Source organism: Falco naumanni, chromosome 7, assembly GCF_017639655.2.
Source record: "Falco naumanni isolate bFalNau1 chromosome 7, bFalNau1.pat, whole genome shotgun sequence".
Taxonomy (NCBI): domain Eukaryota; kingdom Metazoa; phylum Chordata; class Aves; order Falconiformes; family Falconidae; genus Falco; species Falco naumanni.
The window spans coordinates 6,773,902-6,796,090 of NC_054060.1; the positions used below are offsets into that span (position 1 = coordinate 6,773,902).

The window sequence follows — 22,189 nt, forward strand, 5'->3', positions numbered from 1 at the left end:
GCTTGGGCACACACTGTCTGTTCCTGTTCAGGACCGTTAAAAGGAAGCGATTTCATTATATGTTCAGTCAATTTAATAAAGAACACACAGGATCAGCCTTACCCTCTTTTCTGATCTCTGCAGGAACGTTACTGATATTTAGTTCCTCGATATCCAGCTGCCAGAGATTAGCCAGCTGTCCAAGTTCTGGAGGAAGCTCTCGGATACCAGGGTTACTGTACAAAAACAAATAAATCTACCAACAACCAGGCTTTGTCTGTAAGTAGCTGCTCTCACGGACTCTCAGATTACACTATTCTCTCCTTGCAGAAATCTTCCATTAACATTTTAATAAAACTACTCAGCACTTTAATAGTAATTTCCATCCTAAAAGTGATGTATAACCTCAATTTATCCTCTGAGGCAGACAAGCCTAATCATCTTTACTGGATAGTTGAGGAAATAAAGGCAAAAATGATGAGTTATTGACTTTAATGCTACAGAAGCTGACAGCAAAAAGCCAGAATGAACTAGAGGCACATTAGATTCCCAGGCCTGTGTTCAAAGCATTAGATCATCTTCCCTAATTCAAAAGGCTAGCCTCCTCCTTATCTAAAGCAAATGATGGGCATTCTAACAAGGGGCTGACTATTTCCAGCTTTTTGACTTCAAAAGCACTGGACATCTGGGGTGGGGCTCCACAGAAGACTGGTCACTAAAACAACATGGAAATAATACTGCATAGCTTTTTCAGGACACAGACTTACTTTCCTAAGTAAAGTTCTGTTAAACCTTTCAGATGGCAAACGGACTGCGGGACAGAGTCCAGCTGATTGTCATTCAGATAAAGGACTTCCAAAGAATCACTCAGAAATGCTGGAAACTCCAAAAAAGGACCTGGAACAAGACAGGAAACAAATTGCACCTTTAAAACATAACAGGCACCAAGGCTCTGAACCAAAAGCCTTCACCTTAACTTTGTAGGCAGGACATGAGGTCATGTTCCTTGGCAGGAATCACCATGAAGCAACAGCAGAAAAGCAAATGGCCTTCACTGGCAATTACACATCAACGCTCACATCTCAATTTTTTAAAATCATGGTGATGCGCATCTTTGAAGGTGATGGGCTCCGGGTGACTGAATTCTGCGGTGCTGAGGGAGGAACTCTAGGCCTGCCAAGATGACTATACATCAGAGGACAAGTGGCGTTGTGTTTCTTGCTGCTGAATAGCTGGTAATACCTTGTGAACTGTCTGTATTGCAGCCTAACTGCTGGCAGCCTAACTGCAGGCACAACTGGTTTTCAACATGTTTTTTCCATGTTGCCTGAGAAAAGCCAGAAGCCGGTCAAAATTTATGCTCAGGCCCCCACATTGCATCCTGGAGCAATTTATGGTGGATCAAAGTCAATAACAACAGAGAAGAAAACCCAAACTGCAGCTGACAGACTGCTAACCTATGTTGCCTCCAAAAACTGTTCGCATCTGCCCCCCTGTTTTGTTTTAGACTGCAAGGTCCCAGGGCACTTCAGACTTCCTACATGTCTAAGCAGCAACCAGCATGTTTTGGGAGTAACCCAAGCAATAATCGCAACAACTGCATGGCTGAATTGCTGCTGCTGGAGAAGTTCAAACAAAGGGAAATTCAGCTGATTTCAAAGAGCATCATTTCGCTCCACAAATTACTCCTGGGATAGGGGCATGAAAAGCTGCCATGAATTGTGTTGCTGTCTTAAGAATGTCACATGTATCTACCAAGAAGCATCCTGAAGTCAAGGAAAACTAGGCCACACAGGGACAAGCAAATTCTGAGTCTCTGATTAGGAAAGTACAACCAGCACCATCTACTGCTTCCACCGTCAATAAAAGCAACACCCTGATACGCAAGACACACCCTTCTTCAAGGATAGAATAGTGGCACTTCCACCAAGATCACCTTCCCTCACACAGAAGACTTGAGGAACTGTAACTAGACTTAGCTGAAAAAGAAAAAAAGAAAAAAAGAAAAAGAAAAAAGAAAAAAAAAAGAAAAAAAAGAAAAAAGAAAATGGAAGAAGTTTTCTCAGGAGAAAATTCCCCAGCTCTAACATTAACAGAATTTCAAGCCTGAACTATGATCAGAGAAGAAGTAAGATAGAGTCCCACTGTCTGCAGGGCTGTTTTATATACGTGACAGGACTGTCTGGTGTGGGCAGGCTGTCACAGTCCGCCTTTGAGTTTTCAAACAAAAAATCATCTTTGGGATTATTTTAGGAGAACAGCAGGCTTATTCATGGATTTAATTCACTTCCTTTCTGCCTCATCACTGGACTTAAACTTTTCATTGTTTCTCTTCAGTATGCACCTTGGCACAGACAGACTTAGTCCTCTTGGACACGTAGGAGCAAGCACCTAAAATAGTAGCAATACTCTCAATTCACCGAAGAGTCCCAGGTGGAAAGGAGTGTACTATATTGGAAGCAAGCCTGAGGTGTTTATGAATTGTAATTATTTATTCATGAGTTATTTATGATTTCTCTGGCTTCAGCTCAAATTTTCTTTTAAAGAACTGTAGAAAAAATAAAACAAATCCCATCTTGAAAATATATTTTTGGATGAGTAAACGCCACCAACACCACATGCGTGTGCAAGGAGTTATTCTGAGATTTATCGATCAAATACAGTCAGCATCCATAAATTATTCTCTTTAAATAATCTAGACTTAAGTAAATAGCTTTGTTGGCAAAATCATATGAAAACCTGCCCCCCACCTCGCTAGGAGACTTCTGTGAACAGCTGATGAACTCCAGCTTCTGTTTTCTCTCGATGTTCTTTAAATTCTTGGCCACATCCTCTAGTCTCACCAAGCTAAACTTGGCAGAGAAACAGACAGAAAAAGATGAGCTGGCTTTGCTCTGTCGCTGTGGCTATTCAAGCACAGCACAAGCCAGGTAGGCTACTCTGCACCCTCCTGCAACCTGAGGCAACCTCCAGCAGCTCAGCGTTGCACCAGGATAGGATGTGCCAAGGCTTTTCAAATGGTACTAATGCTCAGTCCACGCTCTCCTCCTTTATGTAGAGGGGTTATGCTGGGTTTGCAGCCCATAGAAATTTCCATTAGGACAGCAATTCCCTTTTATAGCTGGTTTTAGCTGCCTTCGTCTGTTGCTCCTGCCCTTCTCTCCCCACTGGGAAACGCTGCTGTAGCACTTCACAGAGAAGATTTGAGAATATGTCGGACTCCACAGATTCACAAGATTCAGACTCCTTTTCCAATTCTTCCATGTTCATGACTTCAGCAATATGACACCATTTCTATTTCCATCTCCTACTTGCAAAACAGTGCAGACCAATCCTTTCACCTCCTTAGAATGCACACACAGGACCTGCTGCCACAGCAGCCTCTACTTCCATGGACAGAAAAATGAGGTAGGATTAGCCTTGCCTGGCGGTCCAGGTACAGCCTCTGCCACCCAGGTGAGCAGGACCTAACCTCCAGTCCTAACCCATAGCTATGGCTGTACTTGGTGCATTTACCAATTTTACTTGTCCATGTTGACCTGAGCTCGTGCACAATTTTCAGGGGAACAGAGGAAGGCATTTGCTGCAGGACAGCCTCTCCCTGCCGCAAACAGCTGAAGGCTGCTTGGATGTGCGTCATGAAGACGCCAGCTCTATTCCACTCTGCGATTTGCAAAGAATGCTTCAGAGCAAGCCATTCTTCAGGCAGCAGAAAATGAGAAAGCTTTCCAAGTGCTTTAAAATAAAACAAACAAACAAAAAGAAATGCAGATGAATCCCACAGAGAGCAGGAAGCAGTACAGATATCTTCAGATATTCCTTTGTTCTCTCTGGGATTTCACGTGAACTAATCCAGAACATCTCTTCTGCTCTGCCCCAAACTGTGGGTGCGAATCCCAGAGACGGGGAAAACATGCATTCAGCAACAGAAGGAGTCCTAAGAATATTAAGACTAATTATGAGTTAATTTCCCTTCAACACACCAGTTAGTCCTCTGGCTAAAAAGAATAACCTTCATGAAAACAATAAAAGCTCAGTGAAAGAAACACATTTCACTCATTCATCTTTCTATATTAATAGTACAAACCAGCTGCATCATTTCTTTAGAAACATTTAACCTAAACATACTTCCTCTTAATTTAAATGGTGCTACGCTTAAAATTGCAGGTGAATTTACACTGATTTCCCTCCAACCAAATTCCACAGATTCCTGCTGCTTCACAGGTCACCTGGCATTCTCAGCACTTGCTTTCCCGTGTTTGCACTGTCATGTACCTTACCTGCCTCTGGGCCACAGCGCACCCTGCTCTTCGTGGTGAAAAAGGGAATCCGCTTTGTTTTAAATCCTTCGTCACTCCTGCAGGCCAAACAAAATGGTAACATGTGCAGAAAAGAGCTTGGACGCAGCAGCTGAGAACTGTGCTGGAGCTGCATGCCCAGGACACTATGCAGTGCAGAGTCCAGCCCCAGACAATGCCGTGGGATTCATGGCACAGCTCTTACAGGTTCCTGTCTGCTTTTGAGAGATGGGATTGAAACCTGCTGCGCAATGACAGAGCTAGACAGCACCGACACCTGTCCAAGCCCAATGGTTTTCCTCTGGCAAATTAACAGAGCTCTGCAAGGCAGCACTTTCAGCTCCCAGGGTGAGAGCACTTGACCCCCGACTTTATGGGTGTCAAGGTTAAGTAGGCTGTCAAACAGCAAATTGAACAAGCTTCAAGAGAAACGCTGGAGAACCGGCCTGCTGCCGTTCCCTTCTTTCACCAGAGTCTCTGACAAGATGATCCAATAGCATGGCTCTAGAAATGCACTGAGACACTCAAATACCAGTAATTTATCTTTTGCAACTGACACGGCAACTCGTAAGGAATCCAGAAAAATTGCTGGACAGGCACCCAAATGAGAAGGTATGACACAATTCAGTGCAGTTCTGGAGAAGATAAGGGACCTTTAACACTCTATGTTAAACATCCCTATTGTAATTTCTAAACAGAAGAACACCACTCTTTTATTGGACGACCTTATTAATGTCAGTCTTCTCTACAAACTTGCAGCTGGTTATACTTCCAATTAAAAAACAAAGATTTTTCATTTTTTCCAAAACAATACTCCCACGCTAACTACAAATTGCAGTCCAGCCAGATGGTTTATGGTTAAGATATCCTTCCCCCAACCTAGCATTTGTAGTGATGAACCACACACTGGGCTAAAGAAATTTCTACATGCTCTGAAATTAAACTGCTCTTATCAGTAATCTATCTACTTAATAAATGCTATAGTGTGCTAAATGCCAAAAAAAAAAATCAGAAAAGGATAATTTATCACTGTCACAGACACACAATAGACTTAGAGACATGGTATGTGGATATCAATGCCTTCTATCCAGGTAATTAATTCACTGCCGACACCCTTTGTATTACACAAGGGATTGAGTTTGCTATTATTTCTTCAGCTTTTGTTTTCTCAGACAAAATTTGAAAGAAACACTTACTTCCCAAGTTGGTTTTTTGAAAGATCCAGCGATTTAAGTTGTTTGCAATTCCACTTATCTTGTGAAGGCAATGTAACTAAATGATTTCCTAGAAGCTTCAGGGACACCAAAGCCTAAAAGAGGAATAGCCTACAGTTAGAAGACAGAGTCCATCAAACATACAGAAAGAGATTTTTTAGCATGGCTATTAAATAACAGAAACATGAAGAAAGTACATCTTATTCATCAGAACACCCTGTTCATGCTGCCTAGCATGCAAACATTTCCTTCTTGTCTCCAGCAAGTATATTTTCTGCACGAAGCAACACCACTATTAGTTCTGGGAGATTATTAGTCTACTTGCTGACAGATGCAATTGGAAACAACCCATATAAAAGGATATTTTACTTTCAGTGAGGAAACCTTTCCAAATGGAAAAGAACAGTATGATTTACCTATGCGGTATGACACATAATGGATGAGAGGTCTTATATGTGTATGCAAGCTCGTGTCAGAGTGAGCTAACACCTGTTGTGCAAGCATAAAATCAATTTTAAAAATGTGAGCTATTTCACTCAAGGAAAATTTTTAATTGTTTCGTTAATACATGTATATTAAAATGGAAAATATTTTTAAAGATTTATACAAGTCACTTATCTACTTTTTTTTTTCCCCTCACACCAGGAACAGAAATTTTAAAAACAAGAAATTAAGCTGATTAACACCATATAGTTAACATTATACAGATAGGACTCAGCTGCAAACACCATGAATAAGGTTAAACACAAGCTCCACTTTAAATTTAACTAAATTTAACAGAAAAAAATGCAGTTCCCATTCAGGTTTATAAAGTTTATTCTCTTCCATCTGTCCTTAAAAATACTATCAAGGCTCACATGATCATTTTAATTTGGTTGGAAATCCAATTTTCCACTGAAAAAGTCTTCTATGCAAAGTTTCCAGCCAGGTTTATTCTGCAACTCCCTCCCCCCATGAAAACTGAGATAAGCAGAATGCCAGCTGAATTATCTCGTGCTACAAGTCCAGTGGTATTAATGAATTATACCCCGTGGAAATCATGCTTTACCAGCAGAGACTTCAGCTCTAAGTGTATTGAATGTTTTATGCCCTCCACATCATATAAAAGTTTTATGCCCGTTTTCACCTAGCACAATTAACGGTGTCTCACGAAGCCAGCCTGTTGGCCTTCCTCCCCTTTTCTCGGTTTGGAAAAATACGAGGTATCCATGTGACGTAAGGCACGGACAAGGAGCAGCTGCTGGAATGGCAATTGCCATGCAGAACGCTCCCTCTAGCGGTCGGAGAGGGGCAGCACCGCGCCTTGGTGGGGCTGGGGAAGGTACAGCACAACACGGAACTGCAGATAGGCAGAGCGAACCACTACAGGAAAGGGCTGCACAATCGTGCAAACTATAAAAGTCTCCCTGCCACCTGAGTCTTGACAGCCAATGCTTTTACCATCACTAGTCTTCCACTGGCTTGAACTTCCCACTGGAAGGAAGACGCAGTCCTCCTCCGGTGCCTGGCGTCGAGCTCTCTCCATGGGGCTGTTCAATGACAATGCTTCAAACTTCTCCCCCAAAATACCCCTGAGCAGGGGGCTGGAGGAAAGGGAGGCTACACGTTCTAGAATTAGCACAAACTTGGTTCTGTGTGGTCTAGCCGGGGTGCTTCACTTTCAGCCAACTGTCTCCATGTTACATGATCCCCACCAACACTAACAAAGGACACTCTCCAGGAGAGCCGAGAGCCTGGTGAGACTATGCATTGCTTATGTGCCTGCTCCATAGGGTGAAAATTAGTGACTTTGAACTGGCTGTGGCTCTTCTGTACTTCTGAAGATCACTAGTCCTTGTTTTGCAATTGGCTCTTCTCTCTCATCTCCAACTTCTTCATTTTTGCTGCCTTTCAGGAAAAGAACATGTGCCTCCAGAAGTGAGACAATGGCAGCAGCAAACTTCATTCAAACTCACTGCTGCAGCGCGCAAAAAGGGCTCTGCTGTGTTAGATTATATCAGAGGGACAGCACTGCAGCATCCAGTTTAAGCTGCCTCGGTCACCTCATGACGTGGAAATGCTGAACAGAGCCTTACCTGAATACTTCCATCCAGAGAGGGTCAGTTCTCTTCAAAAGAGGCAAACTAGTCTAGAGAACCAAGACGTGGCTTGGAACATGTACAGATGGTTCGTTTAGAAGGTGACAAGAAAGCCAAGAAAGCCTCTGCTTCTCTTAACACCACATTTCTAGTATATACATCATATTAGCAACTGTGAGCTGATCCTAGTTCCACTCTTAAGACCCCTCCACAAACCAAGCAAAGGCCAGTGGTAAACTACATGTCCTACCAGCCTAGGTCAGAAACGTGCTTTCAAGTCACAGGCCTCCTCTGCTTTCAGCTTTTCCCAGGGAAATGACAGCTCACTGTTGTTCCTACGTACTAACGTAGGAACATATAAAGTTTCTTACGTCGTATGTAGGAACATGTTACTGCCCATTTCTCACCTTCCCACATCTACTTCTGGAGAGGGCTGGAGCATGACTGCAGCCCTATTCACCGACACAAACTCTACAATCAAGGAGTAGTCCAAGTCAGGGCTGATCTAGGCATAGGCTTTCACCTTCCAGTTGCTCACCACACTGTAGCCCTTGGGGGACTGAAAATATCTGCCATTTCTTTTATGAAGATAAGGCTGAAGAGATATGCATAAGAACTGGCACTATTTAAGTTGTCACTAACTTCAAAGACAAGACAGAGCATCAGCAGAGATTGTACTGATCTTCTCTGACACCCTGTACTGGTGCCTTCACATCTCTGCAGCCTCTGAGCAGCGGCATCCAAAGAAACGTGCCCTTGAAGCACCATCTAGTGTTTAGTATCTACCATGGTAGCTCCCACCCACGGAGCTTATTTTTAATGCATTCAGAAAAAAACAAGTTTCAGAGACAATAGTCCATACGATCTGTTCTATTTCAGGGAAAATGCCAATTGAAAACAAATGGTTACCAGAAAGCAAAGCCAAATCTGCAGGAATCATTAAAAAGAACGGAGGGAGCAAATGACCCTCAGCTGTTTTCTTCCATGCAGGAGCAAGAGGCACCTTTGCAGCAGACTCCTGAGATCCAAATTGGACATGGATATGTGCCATCACTTCTCCATCCCTCCTGCAGAGGCCAGCAGTGAAAATCAAGAAACTTCCACACAAAGATTTACCTCTGTTTCCATCTCCATGACCCTGAGTTTCACAATTTGGAAGGGAAGCTTGGAGGAAACCTGCAGGTTCTGCTTGGTTTCATGTTGAAACCATGTGAAGCCACAAATTCTGAAGGATTTTGAAGTAAAACTACGGATCTCTGATGCCCACTGGCAAGTATTTAATCTACAAGCTTAAAGATAAGACAGATGCCAACTAGCATTGTTTAGGGCATTCAAACATGCTTTTTTCAACACAGACTAATCCTTACTTACACAACACCGGTGTGCCGGATTAAGAAAAAACAACTATTTGTGAGCATGCTTGAGTACATCTCTGTTGCAGTGGTTGGAGCTTGCAGCTGCAATGCAGTGGTTTGCCTTCTTCCAAACAGCACTCCCAAAATCAGAAAACCACTGATATCCAGAGTTCTCAGAAGATCTGTGTCAAAAGCTAGATACCGTATCACACCGGCCAAGGGCCTGAATGTAGCCATTCAGGGGGTTAGGGCTGCTCAGAGGCTCTGTGCAATTGTTGTGCTCATCAACTCAAAACAGCAGGTTGTCTCCTACCTAACTATGTAGCCACCGCTACAGCTTTGAGGTCTGAGTACGTGTCAAGAGAAGTACTGTGGAGTTGGAAGAAATGACACTTACTTCAAGCTGGAAGAGTCCTGGTGGAACTTCTTTTAGTGCGTTCTCAGAAAAATCCACTTCTCTGAGATGATTTTTCCAGAAAATAGTCAATGCGTCAGGCAGAAACTCCAATAAGTTTCTAGATGCTTTACAACATTTCTGGAAAACATAAAAGAAAAAACACCTATAGCATAGTAATCGTCTCTTTAAATAACGAGGTAAAGCAGCTGTCACATGTTTAAGGCACTAATAAATTTATTCTAGGTGATCTCTTAAGATATTTTGGTCTAGATAAATCACTATGCATGCAGGCACATAGGATTTGCTGAGGACGTACTCACTTAATTGATGGGCAAATTCTTTGGTGGGCAAAAGGTATTTCAACAGTTATTTTGAAAATTATTCCTATTTGCTTTTCAACCATAAACCAACACTTCATCAAAGTAAACTCTTCTCCTGCTACCCCTGTAATAATGAGGAATAAAGTGGCAGTGACAGGTGGATAGAGTTGCCCTCATTAGCCATGGGTTTGGGCAAAGTTAACCTTGAATGTAGGCTGAGCATTCTGTAAAATGATCCTAACAATACTTCTGCTCATATGAACTATAGAGAAAATGAACACAGCCATATAAGACATGTTTCTAGAAGTTTTCCACCAATGTCATCAACATGGTGAGATCAAGGTAAAGCCTCAGAAAGACTTGATCAGAGACCCATAAACTGAATCAGGCAGGGGCACTTCCCCAGAAACAGAACAACCTTTTAGTCTAAGATGCCTGATAGCTTTTTAAGCATGACAGATTATTTTTTTGCATTGTTTCAGAATTTTTTTCAGCCTATGACTCTGTCAGAGCAGTTCAACTTACCAAGGGGCAGGCCCAGGGGTCTGGAAACACTTTCAGCTGATTTCTGGAAACATTCAGTATGTTGAGGGACTTGAAGCAGTACAGAAAAACCGTTGGAAGTTCCACCAACCTGTTGTCAGAGACGTCAAACTCCTGCAGCTTCCTTAAACCAATCCAATTAGTTGCTAGAAAACACCAAACATTACGGACTCGGTGTAAGTACGATAGCGGTCTGATCCAGCAAGATGCTGCATACTTGTTAGATAAGAGCCAAACAACCAGGCCTTTTTGTGTACTTCAGACACCAGACTGCGAGATGCTCAGCATCTCCAGGTAATACTTTCTTTAAGCCATTATTACGACAGTTTGGGGTTTGCCTTTACAGACCAGGCCTTGAAATGTTAAGCATTAACACTGGACTGTACGTACTGTTTTCCTCATCAAATAATTTCTCCATATAGTTTTTGGAAGCGATGAGTTTTTTAAGGTTTTTAAGGTGTAGGAATCCAGAAGGGAGAGTAGAGAGCCTGTTGCTGGACACATCAATCTCCAGTAACCTGCAAGTACAGAAGATACTCAGTCAGGCATCCATAAAATGCTAGCAAAGACTCCTGTTGCCTAGACAGCTGTTTTACCAGGACAGCTTTAGATCTAAATGAAAGCAGTTGGAATGTTTCCTCACAGTGCAAAGCAAAAAACCCTACTTAGAAAATGAACCCTTCCAAGGGGCAGACAGAAGTGGTCTGGATAGACAGCAGATCAGATAATTGATACCAGCCAGCAAATATCAATCTGAGTCAGCTCAAGGCTTAGACTTAGAGGAGTGGAGCTCACCAGAAGTGAAGAAAAGGAGAAACGACATGAGATAATACAAGAATAAAGTCCCTACAATTGTCCTGACAACTAACTTGGAAACACTGAAAATGCAAAAGGGCAAATCTTAAGTTAAACCCTGTAGCAGACAGAAAATAAACCAAGAAGCTCCTGCACATGCTCTTCACTTGCACAGTTTTGCACAAGCACAACTGACTCATTTGCACCTGCTCTCTGTACAGGTTCATTTGCTGTAGGCATCCAGCACACACACCTTGTACATATAATTTCATCAGATGACTGTACGCTGGGTAACTCTGTCAGCTGATTGTCAGCCAGGCTGAGCTTCCTAAGGTTTATCAGACCCCATGGGATGACGGAGGGAAGGGAGACCAGGCAGTTGGCAGACAGATCAAGCTCAGTTATCTGACAGGAGATATCAATCAGCCAGTCCAGATCCACCCAGGGCAGTTTGAGGTTTGACCAGTTCACACACAAAGCCTGCATATGTCAAAGAAGGAAGAGAAAACCATGTTAGTAAAACACCAGTTGCTCTTGGCCTGTGTTACACTGCTGGGAATCTACGGGATCAGAGCATAGACCATAAACATTTTGCTCACTTTCCAATCTGCTTCTAGGGATTAAATTGACTCAGAGATGAAACCGTGCCTGGGTATCAGCAGCCCTCACCATATAGCTGCTCCATGATCTCAGTCCGAAGACCATGAGCAAACACAAGCAGAGGAGCTGGACTTCACTAGTCCACCAGCTCTACACCAGCTCCAGTGTGCCCCACAAAGGGTGAGCTGCCCTTGCCTGAAACCAGCACTCTCATCTGAGAGCTGGACAGACTTTTAACAGTTTGTTCATCCAACAATGTGCAGTGATTTCCACGGGACTCGGCTCCCTGCCAGATGCATTCACATCCTACACTAGCAGCATGATATGGACAGATCACGGAAACCACCTTAAATACAGACTCCACAGCCCAACCCCCACCATGTCTCTTGGACATGGTCTGCATTGCTGCTCAGATCTCCAGGGGACTCTGAACACCAAGAGAGGTCAGGCAGGTCCAGAGGAAGCACTGTGGAGCAGTCAGCCTCTGAAATGCTTATGGATCATTGCTCGTGCATCTGTAGAAAGGGCAGGGACAGATCTGCTGAGTGTGGTAAAGATTTCTTAGGAAGAGGCCTGTTGCTGGAATAATTAATACATGCCCAGGCACTGCTCTTCCATCTTAAACATTCCAACAACAAGCAGCCAAACTGTTCTGGTGAAAGTTTAGGTTTTGCAAAGTAACATCTGGGAAAAGCAACAAAAGGCAAACGCCCCCCATGTAAAATATTTCTAATCACTAGAAATTTGCTCAGTATCATTTAGGAAGATATTTTAACTTCTGAGAGACATTATTTTGGCAGTTGCCTCTTTTCTAGACAACATTCTGCTGCTTTTGATGGTAAGATGAGGAAGTCATTATATCCTCTTTTGGAAAAAAACTCAGTCTCTTATGAAAGGCATAACTACTTATTTCAGGCTCCAGGTTGGACAGAAGAAAACGTGAACACACAATGGTTATCAATGCAAGTAAACAAGCCAAGGCTTCATTTACAGTACCATATCCTTGCATACCAATGAGATCTATGTTCCAAACTACACATTTTAAAAATGTTAGTCCCAAAAAATTTTCATAAGCTCAGTGTTTTTGTCTTAGCTCATGCCAAAGACAGCTTCAATAAAGTGATCATTAATTCTCCACCAGGAGGCAGCAAGGACCCGACAGCAAATTTCATTTGCTTTCCAGTGCCCAGTATTTAGCTTTTAAGACTTTTAACCCCAAATCTAAAATTAAAATTAATATATTTTGGGAAGGGAGAAAAAGAAAAGGGAAACAAAGGTCTATCCCAAATGCTTGTTTGAGACTCAGAACTCCAACTAATGTAGATCACACAGTTCAAATGTCTAGGAGAATGGAATAAAGGATAAGTACAAACAATTGCACTTTTTAGAAACAGCAGTTGCACTTGGTGTAGACATAGCGCTTTCCACACATTCAGTAGTGAAGCCTCAGGAAAGCCCTGAAAATATGAATAAAAATATTATGCCCATTGTATCACTGGGGAAACCAAGGACAAGAGCACAAGCTCTTTGTTTGAAGCTACATTCACCGTCACGCCACAAGACATCCATGTAACACACAGCAAGCCAGCAGCAACAAGAAATCAAATTAAGCAGAGTATTCACTGCTACTGCAAAATGTACAGTACCTAATGGGAGTTACGCTGCAAAGCTTTCACACTGGCACTAAACATACACAAACTTGGAAAATCTAACAGTAAAGCAGAGTATCTAACAGCTTCCTGCTTACAAACTCGCTTTAAATTCTTTATGTAGTTTTCTGTAATTTTCTCTTACCTGTAACAGCCCAAGAACTATTTACATCACTGGACAGCAATCAGTTGTGAGTTATGGTAATAGTATAAACACACAGGTCAGATTCCCTTTTTGATTCCTAGCTACCCCACACTTCAGGAGAGGTGTAGGGATGTGGTACTAATGCTAAGAGACTGGAAGATCTTCCCAGTATGAGGAAACCTCACCGGAGAGAGCACATTTGTGCTAAGACACCTGATTATTTTTTTCTGGTTCCCAAGGGCTCATAACAGGAGCCAGATCCCTAAATTCAGATAATGCAAAAAACCACCTCTACACCACAAATAAAATCCTCAAGTAGTATTGATCTCTGTCTGGCTACTTACATGTACTTTCAGGGCACTACCCTACCTTATAACATTATTACTGGTTATTTTAGAGAAAGGATTTTCAGCTGGTTTAGCTCCCAGCCAAGGCCACCAAAAAATTACTTACAATGGTATGGATGCAAGAGGAGGGAGGAGCACATGGCTTGGGAGCGGAGGAAGGCAGCATCGCTGTAGCTCCATCCTAGATGAGCTAAAATTGTCCCTGACAGAAATATAGCTTAATCAGCAATGACATTCTCTTACTGATATCATTTATACCATATTGTGGTTTACAGTGATGCCAGCAAAAGCCTTTTTATGTCAGGACAATTAAATATACACCATGACTTCTGCTCACACAGAGACAAAAACATCACTCTCCTATTTAACAGTCCTAGATAAAATCACATGCTCTGCAGTAGCAAAACCACATACCACAAATCTCCTGGCCTAGAAGGAGTTAAGAAAGGGCCCAATCCCCAACAACTCATGCTTCATGTAGCTTTTTAACTGGAATGGCCTCTTTCGGCTAGAAGAGAAAGGTGTAATAAAGATCGAGCTACTGAAGGTATAATACAAGCACAGTCTGCCTAGATATGCAAGAAACATTTTAAGGGAATCAGACATTTTAAGAACTAACCTTGGCTGGCAACGCATAGTTTGTCCTTATCCTTTCTTTCCAGGAATGCCAATTTTTCCCAAAAGCTATGCTGAGACTCAGCCAATGTGGGGGAAGAGGGGTTAAATCAGAATGAATACGGGAAAATCCAAGCTTTTAAGCAGCAGGTCCAGACAACATTTCTATGGTCTTAAAAATTAACTGCCAGTAAGGAAAAGACTTCCCACTTATCCATATCATTGTCAAGACATGGGGTTTGGAACTGCTAACAGAACAGAGAGTTACAGAAAGGTGGATTAGTCTCAGGCTGTCTACCAGACTCATCAATTATCTCCTGTAATCATCACAAAGAACTTGCGCAAAGGGAGTCTAAACCTCAAAAATTAAGCTATGGAGATCAGCCATGCTCCTTCCTCTATTTCCCTTTGCAACTTGCCATCTGCCAACAGAGGGGAACAGCAACGCCCTTCACTGACACCTCAGGCAGTGGCTGAAGCAGCTTTTTACTGGCCCCATGCTACCAAGGTAGTAGATCGATCTGGAATGAAGATCTGGCTGTGAGACTAAAGTTACTTTTCACTCTGCAATGAGGAAAACAGTGACATTACATTCAAAGGTGGCCTCAGCACTGATATCACAAGCTGTTAATTATTACCCCATGTATATTATGATCACCAAAGACTAGCACCACATTGGGCAAGACACATAACAAAGATGTTGTCCAGAGGAGATTTACCCCAGAAGCTCAGGACAACTTTAAATAGTACACTGAGATGGAAGTGGTGGCATCCTGGCACTTCCTCCTCTGGCAAATGGTATCACCACAATGGCTGTGGATGCATAGGATCCACACCATGGCCCAGAAAGAAAACAGGGAAGGAAAATTTTCCTGGCTTTTTTTTTAAACATCTTTCAGTATTTCATTTGAACTGCGATGCCCTGTAGCACCTTTCCTAGATATGCACCCATGACAGAGTATCCAACCCCTTGAACTATTCATATATTTCTCCTAAACAAAAAGAAGCAAGAAAATTGAGAATTACAGCTAAGAATCTGAGTAAATGTTCCACGCAAAAGGCTATTCACAGGTCCTTCAGTCACACAGAGGATGTATAACCATACAGGGCTTTGAAATTCTGGCAGGAATGGGAACAAAGGCCTGGAGAGCTGGCTTGTTTAGTTGGTTTCCCCCTCACAGGAGAAAGCAAGTTCTTATGGTTGAGATCCTGAATTCAGACTCCAGAGCCCCATATTTCATGAGCGACACCAGTCACTGTCTCCAGCTACCCAGTCTCTGTTTGCTGGTCCATACAATGGGACAGTAACATCTCCCCTTCTCCCTGGGGAGCCAGGATTAAAAAATGTGCAACAGACTCCAACTCTCTCTTTTCTCTTCCTGCTAAACTAAACTGTGTACAACAAAGCTGCAATCAAAAAAAAAAAAAAGGAAAAAAGAACTTGCTCATCCCCTCCTTCAGTTCCTGCTCTGTTTCAAAATGATGCTCTTTACAGTACAAAAAAGTACTTGCCCTTGAGTACACCAACCAACACAGTAATACTAAGATCCACAGCCTGCTTTACACGGGTGCAAGCAGGACATGTGTCTCTACTGCTCATTTCAGACTGATACTCATCTCTATTTTGCATTTAGATTGCTCTGTATCATTTACATCAAAAATGCAGAGACATGGCCTCAGGGTATTTAATGTAATAGAAAGAAACCTGCAGAATTCAGATAGTGACTTCTAAAACCACAGACAAGATTGTGAAATCCAATACCTGCTGCCGGGTAGGTGACCCCATCTCCTAGGCAGCTTTTTGAATCTCAGCAGTAAGTGCTCTTCCACACCCAGAGCCAAGGACTGACAGTGTCTCTTCCACCTGAGTGCTGCAAATTGGAGGATCAGCCAAGCCCCTTCATCTGATTTAGGGACAGTGAACCAAATTCATCTTGGTGCTAGTAACCCGATGTCAGTGGAATTACCTTAGGGATTTACTTGGCTCAGCACTCTGCGCTGAAAACATAATTAACTGAAAGAAAGAAAGCCTGACAGCAACGCCACAGAGAGGGGATTTCCTCCCCAACTCATACTTAATCATCTCCACTACTTTCCCAGAAAAGCCCGTTTCTTTGATGCCAAAACTGTATGATGCTGAACTTGCAGAGCCCAGTAATCAGCTCAACCCTCCTCCATTTGGCACCGGCTGGTGAGCTCTGCACTCAAACAGGAGACGGTGTTCAGAGGCTATTAGCTCCTGGGTACAGCCTGACTCTGGGTGGCTTACTGCTCTTCAGAAGGGCAAGAAAAACCTCTGTAGATTTCCCTTTCTTGCCAAGGAAAGAATGTCTCAATACGAGTCCTGAAATTGAAATCTTCTACCACAGTGATGTCAGGGGATGCACTGAAGAAGGCAAGAAGCTGGAAATTGTGCAGAAGCAAGAAACCCTGCTGCTCTTGGGAAAACAACGAACTATGAATACGAAAAATATTTACTTAGATTTGAGACTGTTTGGCAAAGTGATTAAAAAAGGCTGTTGTGCATTTCTCCTAAATGATGTGACGTGCCCTAACAGAACCTCGCTCTTGCTGTAGACAGGATATTCTGAGGACGGTGATCTAATTCCTCCATCAATAATGCTGCTGTGAATCTTGAGTAGAACTGCTACAGATTTCTTTACTGATGGTGATGTAACTAAGATTAGCCAAGCAGCAGATAAATAAATCGGAGGAGGATCACACACTTACACATACATTTGTATGCTTGCACATAGAATTACTGGCAAAACATTTCCTAGGGAAAATGCAGCATTTTAAGCTCTTTTCTGATCTGTAAAGGAAAAAATAAACATCTCTCACACTGTACACACTGGAAAGTTACATGTGTATCTCCATACAGAGTAACCTACTGAAGTCTGGAATCTGTGCCCAGCCAATTTACTGCAGGGGGTCCTTTTGGCATTTGTTAATGGAACACTTCCTCTCTTTAGCAAGACGGTGGTTTGCTGTGGGGATAAAGTTTTGTCCAAAAAAAAAGGAGAAATAGATATCAGAAAAACGAGATGTAACTCCTCTTGTCTCATAAAGGGCAGCACTGCACGGTGCAATGGCTGCCTGGAAGGTGTGGCACCTAAATTGAGCTCTCCAACCACATTTTATGCATAGCTAGTAGCATTTACCACTGTGAAATCAACTGGAGATACAACTGTGCTGTGTTTTCACTCAGAGATAGAACAGATGGGACAAACCTTTTTGAAGTTCTGGACTCATTCTGAAACAATTGCGCTCAGCCTGTCCTGTCCAAGATGAGAGTCTATTTGACATCCAGCTGGCTGCCATACACATTGCAGTCTCCATACAATCCTTTTTCACTTCCTCCCAGTTCAAAATACATCACAGCACTTACACAAGAAGACTTACACTCTTGAACCTTATGAGATATGAAGAAAGCACTGAGGCAGCTTGTTTGCAAGCCAAGAAGTCATGTTTTAAACAATTACCAGGGTGTGTGACTATCACTTCCCAGAGACCTGAGCTCTGCAGACAAACTAGGACAAATCTTCCTGGATTTGGCCCAGTCTGCCAAAATGAATTCAAAGAAAAAGCATTAAATAAGCAAACATATTAAAAATAAACAGCTACTAGAAGAATCAAAGTCAAGTTTCTGGGTCTGGCTTTTTTGGGTTTTATATTTATTTTTTTTCAAACCAAGACCTTCTGGCAATTAGCTGATGTTTTAAGGCTGCGCTCTTTTTCAGTCAGGGTGTGACAACAGTAAAGCTGAGTCATTTATACAGCAGCTAAGTTAAATATTGCCAGCAAGTTCACATGGAAAACAGACCTCTTCCCTGTGATTCAAACAGTTATTTCAAGTTTATTCAAGCTGAATTATCCAGTTAGTTGGATTATTTTTTTTCCTTCTAAAAGGCATGTAGTTTTATCAACTCTTATCCAGAAACATCTAGGATTTAGCTTCCTTTTGTTTACCTGTCAATGAAACCAAGAATCCCATGGGGAGGGCTCTCTACATCTGCTGATTGAACCTAATAAAGTCAAGCTCACAATTGTGGACTGTAGTCTCTAACATTCACAGCATCGAAACCAGTGAGACAGGATTTTGGCAGGAAAACAGAGAATGGAGAAGTTTGTAAAACTATGAAAACCTCTCTGCTTATTTTTACTTAACACCAAAGCAGAATCACCCCGCAGAATTACCGGCAGAAAAATCAAACATACTGCAATGTTATGAGCTGAGCCAACAGATACTCCACTGGCAACAGTATTCATGCAGACCGGGCCTCGATCAAAAATTTTCGCTCACAATTTTTCGCTGCAAAATTTTATGACCCGGTGAAAATTATTGGAAGCTCAAGGCTCTGATGTTCCCACTCAGTGTCTGTTAATCTACATACTGAGCGGAAAAACAAAAAATGCCTGATAACTAAATTGCTGGATAACAGTAGAAATAAAACAAAACACTATGTGCTTCCCTATAAATCAGTAACATTGTGCGTCATGAGACATTTTTCAGTTCTGAATAAAAGACACTTGGATAATAGAGATTGAGAGAACAAAGAATATAGCCTAGTTATACAAAGATATGTGATAATCATGAAATGTAATAATACCCTGCATGAAAACAATGCCACTCATCTGTAGATCTCAAAACATCATCATCCTGTATTAAGCCTTCCAACAGCTGTGAGTTTAAATGTCCCCATTTTACAGTGGAAGAAATAGAGATACAAATGAATTACCACAACTGTCAAAAGGTGGTAAGTGGCTAACTAGTGAACAGAGGTCTTGCCAACCTAAAAGGCTTCAATTGCTTTTTGTTGGCCTCTGTGTTCCATCAAAAAATATTTCTGTGAAAGGAGCACAGCTCAACTAATATGATCTGATGACACGATACTCTCCATGCTGCTCCAGAAAGCCAGATCTGTCCTGAGCAAGTGACAGTAAAGGCTACCAGTGATCTTTTACTAATGAGGATCTGAAGTAGGGAAGCTATTTTGAGCAGATATGAGCCTGCTCTACTCATGCTCCATGTTACCAAAAAGCCACATTGTACGTGGCTGTTTCTGAGTTTGTACGTGCTGTATCTGAGCTATCAGACACAGGGGAAGAGATGGGTTTACACACTCAGCTCTGCATCACGCCAACACTCCTGGACAGCACAGACCTTGTGGTATTACCTTGCAAGGAGAATGCATAACAGAAACCTAAATGAAGTGATTATCCTGGGGTGACAGAGGAAGCCTGTGGAAGTGCTTATTTCTCTAGAAGACTTTCAGCACAAAGTCAGTGTTTCCTTTCCACAGCATATGCCTAGTTCACGCGCCGATGTTAAAATTGCCAAGCAGAAGCTGCCGCACACAGCGTCTTGCACAATGATGCCATTTAAAGGCCTAATGTTTTACACCTTGCAGTTCAGCACTGGCACGAAAGCCACTTTCACAGCTTGTTCTCTAAATGGGCAGCAAACCACAAGGCTCTCAGTTGAGAAGAAGAATCACCAGCCACATGGTATGTGAAGACAAATACAAATCAACATGATGCTCCTTTAAAAGAACATCTCTTTAGACAGATAAATGGCTACTTACTGGTTTTGCTGGAGCACTACCCGGTAGTGAGCTTGTCTCAATGAAATACTTCCTCAGAAGGTGTTTGCTGGATTCAGGACTGTCCATCAGGATGTAGGAACAAAAGAAAGCTCCATTCCGCAATAAAAATACAGCTACATCTTCATTCCCTTTAGAGAAAAGCAGATTGTCTGTTCTCTTCTTCTCATGTAAATGAACCAACAAGGAGCTGAACAGAAATCCTGGGAAATAACCACTTCTGAAAAAAACCATGGGTGTGTGCAAAAAGGAAACTGAACTATATAAAGGCTGTTTCCTCCAGTGAGAGGATTTAGTTTGGTCAAACTGAGACAGCAAAGACACTATGTAAAAGCACTGGCCCAGGCTCCCTCTTTTTTTCCTATCTTATTATACACACAGCTGTGCTTTGAAGTGTAAATTATTCAGCCTGAATCAAGCATGTGTGCCAGAGTGTCCATAACAATAATGCTTTTACTTGCAAGGTTTCTGTTTTTGAAGGATCTTTTCCCTAGGAGTTCATAGAGGAAAGTTCAGCCTTTCAGTATTTACAGTAATCTAACTTAAGAGGGCCCTGACTTAAATTTGGCTAAGTCAAAAGGCAGAGCCAATTTTATTTTAATATATCCCATTGGAAATCCAGGACACTTCCAGGCAAGCCAATCTACACCGATACCTTCCTAGATGTGAACAACTCAGCCCATTCTTTAAAAGACATTGCACAAAAGGGGCAAAGTTTTGAAGCATGCGAATACATACCTGCCTTTATAGCAGCATACAGGGGCAACCGTATAAGAACTGGAAACTCATTCCTCCTGACTGCACAGCTCTCTGGGTCAGCACTGTATGCACGAATCAGAAGTTTTACTATGTCCAAATGTCCCTGCTGGCAGGCTATAGCCAGCATCCAGTTCAGGAGCTGCTGGCAAGTACTAGGACCTACTGAAAAGATAAGGCATTTGACTTAATTGATGCCACCCCACTGTGATGCAAGAGTCATCCACAAATAATGGCTAAGAAAACGGTGTAGGATGAAGCCCCTGAGGACAAAGGAACAGACTGCACTGCAAAAGTGTGTTACCGAAGAGCCCTAAGATGGTCAGGCACAAAGTTTTCAGCTTTGCTTATCTGTTCTTAATTACTTACCCAGCTAATGGGCAAACTTTTTTGACTGTCCCTGATCTAAGCACGCTTAAGCTAGCAACAGTGAAAGGTTCTGAGGATGCCTGCTAGGCTACTAGCAGAAAAATCAAACACTGAATCCCAAACAGAGGTGGCAAGGGATGACCAGGATTATCTCTGCATCCAAAGACAACAGGCCTGATCCAACAGACATTAGATCCAAACATCCGAGATAGTCCACTTCTTCCAAGTTCCTGAGAGGGGATGCAAAGAATGGGAAAACCAGCTGACCTTTCATGTTACTGGATGAATAAAACAAAAATAAATGTTTCAGACAACACAAAATAATTGTTTTAATTTCTTTTCACTGCAACCTAAGGTCTCTCACAAAAAAATTAATTTACCCTTGAAATAATTCATTCTGGGTGAATTCTTTACTATCCCTTCACAGCAGTTAGACAAACGTCATTTAGGACTAAAACCAAAAATACCTTGTTTTGATTTCACAGGAATTTGCTAATGTTTTAGTCACCCCCAAACTGCTTTTTTTATTGAATTAATGTTTGCCCATAGAACACTGCCTTCCTCTAGGTGTGCATAATTCTGCACATATAACTAAATGCCCATGACAGGATTATTTCTGCTAACAGAAAGCAGTCCTCAAATCTTCCCTGATCCACAGAATCACCTCCCTTTACTTTACAAACTCACATCCCCTTTGAAATGCTTACAGAAACGTCCACAAGCCCAAGTTTACAAGTCAACTTCTTTTTGCAGTTTCTCCATGCGGAAATTACATTGCTCTTTGCATTCTTAACAACTTGACTAAATCATTCACCCTTATGCTGCAAAAAACAGGCTCCACTTCAGCTGTAAGACACAAGAAGTTCACACTGAGCCAGACAGAATCACTGCAGTGCATTAACAAAATTGCAAATTCATGCAATTTATTTCTAAGCTCTGTGATTGATTTCTATGTAACTTCCAAGGGAAACAAATGGGAAGTCCTGCATAAAAACTTCCCAAAGCTTCTGTTTGTATAGAGCACCTCCCTTGACTCCCCTAAAGCAAGGGTTTAAGGGAATTTGGTCAGTTCTAAAACTGAGCTATAGTTTCCAGAAACTACTCAAGTCACTTTTCATTACTGAGA

General features: G+C 42.1%; 1 protein-coding gene across 3 annotated transcripts in view; it reads right to left on the reverse strand.

Moving 5' to 3' along the window:
• The window catches only part of LRRK1 (leucine rich repeat kinase 1), an 82,544-nt gene that overhangs the window by 35,169 nt on the left and 25,186 nt on the right, over positions 1–22,189 (reverse strand). For 2 of the 3 annotated variants that reach the window (XM_040601729.1, XM_040601730.1), the window contains 10 exons: positions 20,677–20,859; positions 19,921–20,069; positions 11,233–11,459; positions 10,575–10,702; positions 10,167–10,330; positions 9,322–9,459; positions 5,474–5,586; positions 4,260–4,336; positions 747–876; positions 103–215 (listed from right to left, as the gene is read on the reverse strand). In XM_040601729.1, the coding sequence (XP_040457663.1) occupies positions 103–215; positions 747–876; positions 4,260–4,336; positions 5,474–5,586; positions 9,322–9,459; positions 10,167–10,330; positions 10,575–10,702; positions 11,233–11,459; positions 19,921–20,069; positions 20,677–20,859 (1,422 nt within the window). The remainder of the gene's footprint in view (positions 1–102; positions 216–746; positions 877–4,259; positions 4,337–5,473; positions 5,587–9,321; positions 9,460–10,166; positions 10,331–10,574; positions 10,703–11,232; positions 11,460–19,920; positions 20,070–20,676; positions 20,860–22,189) is intronic. The other variant, XM_040601731.1, reaches the window with a different exon arrangement.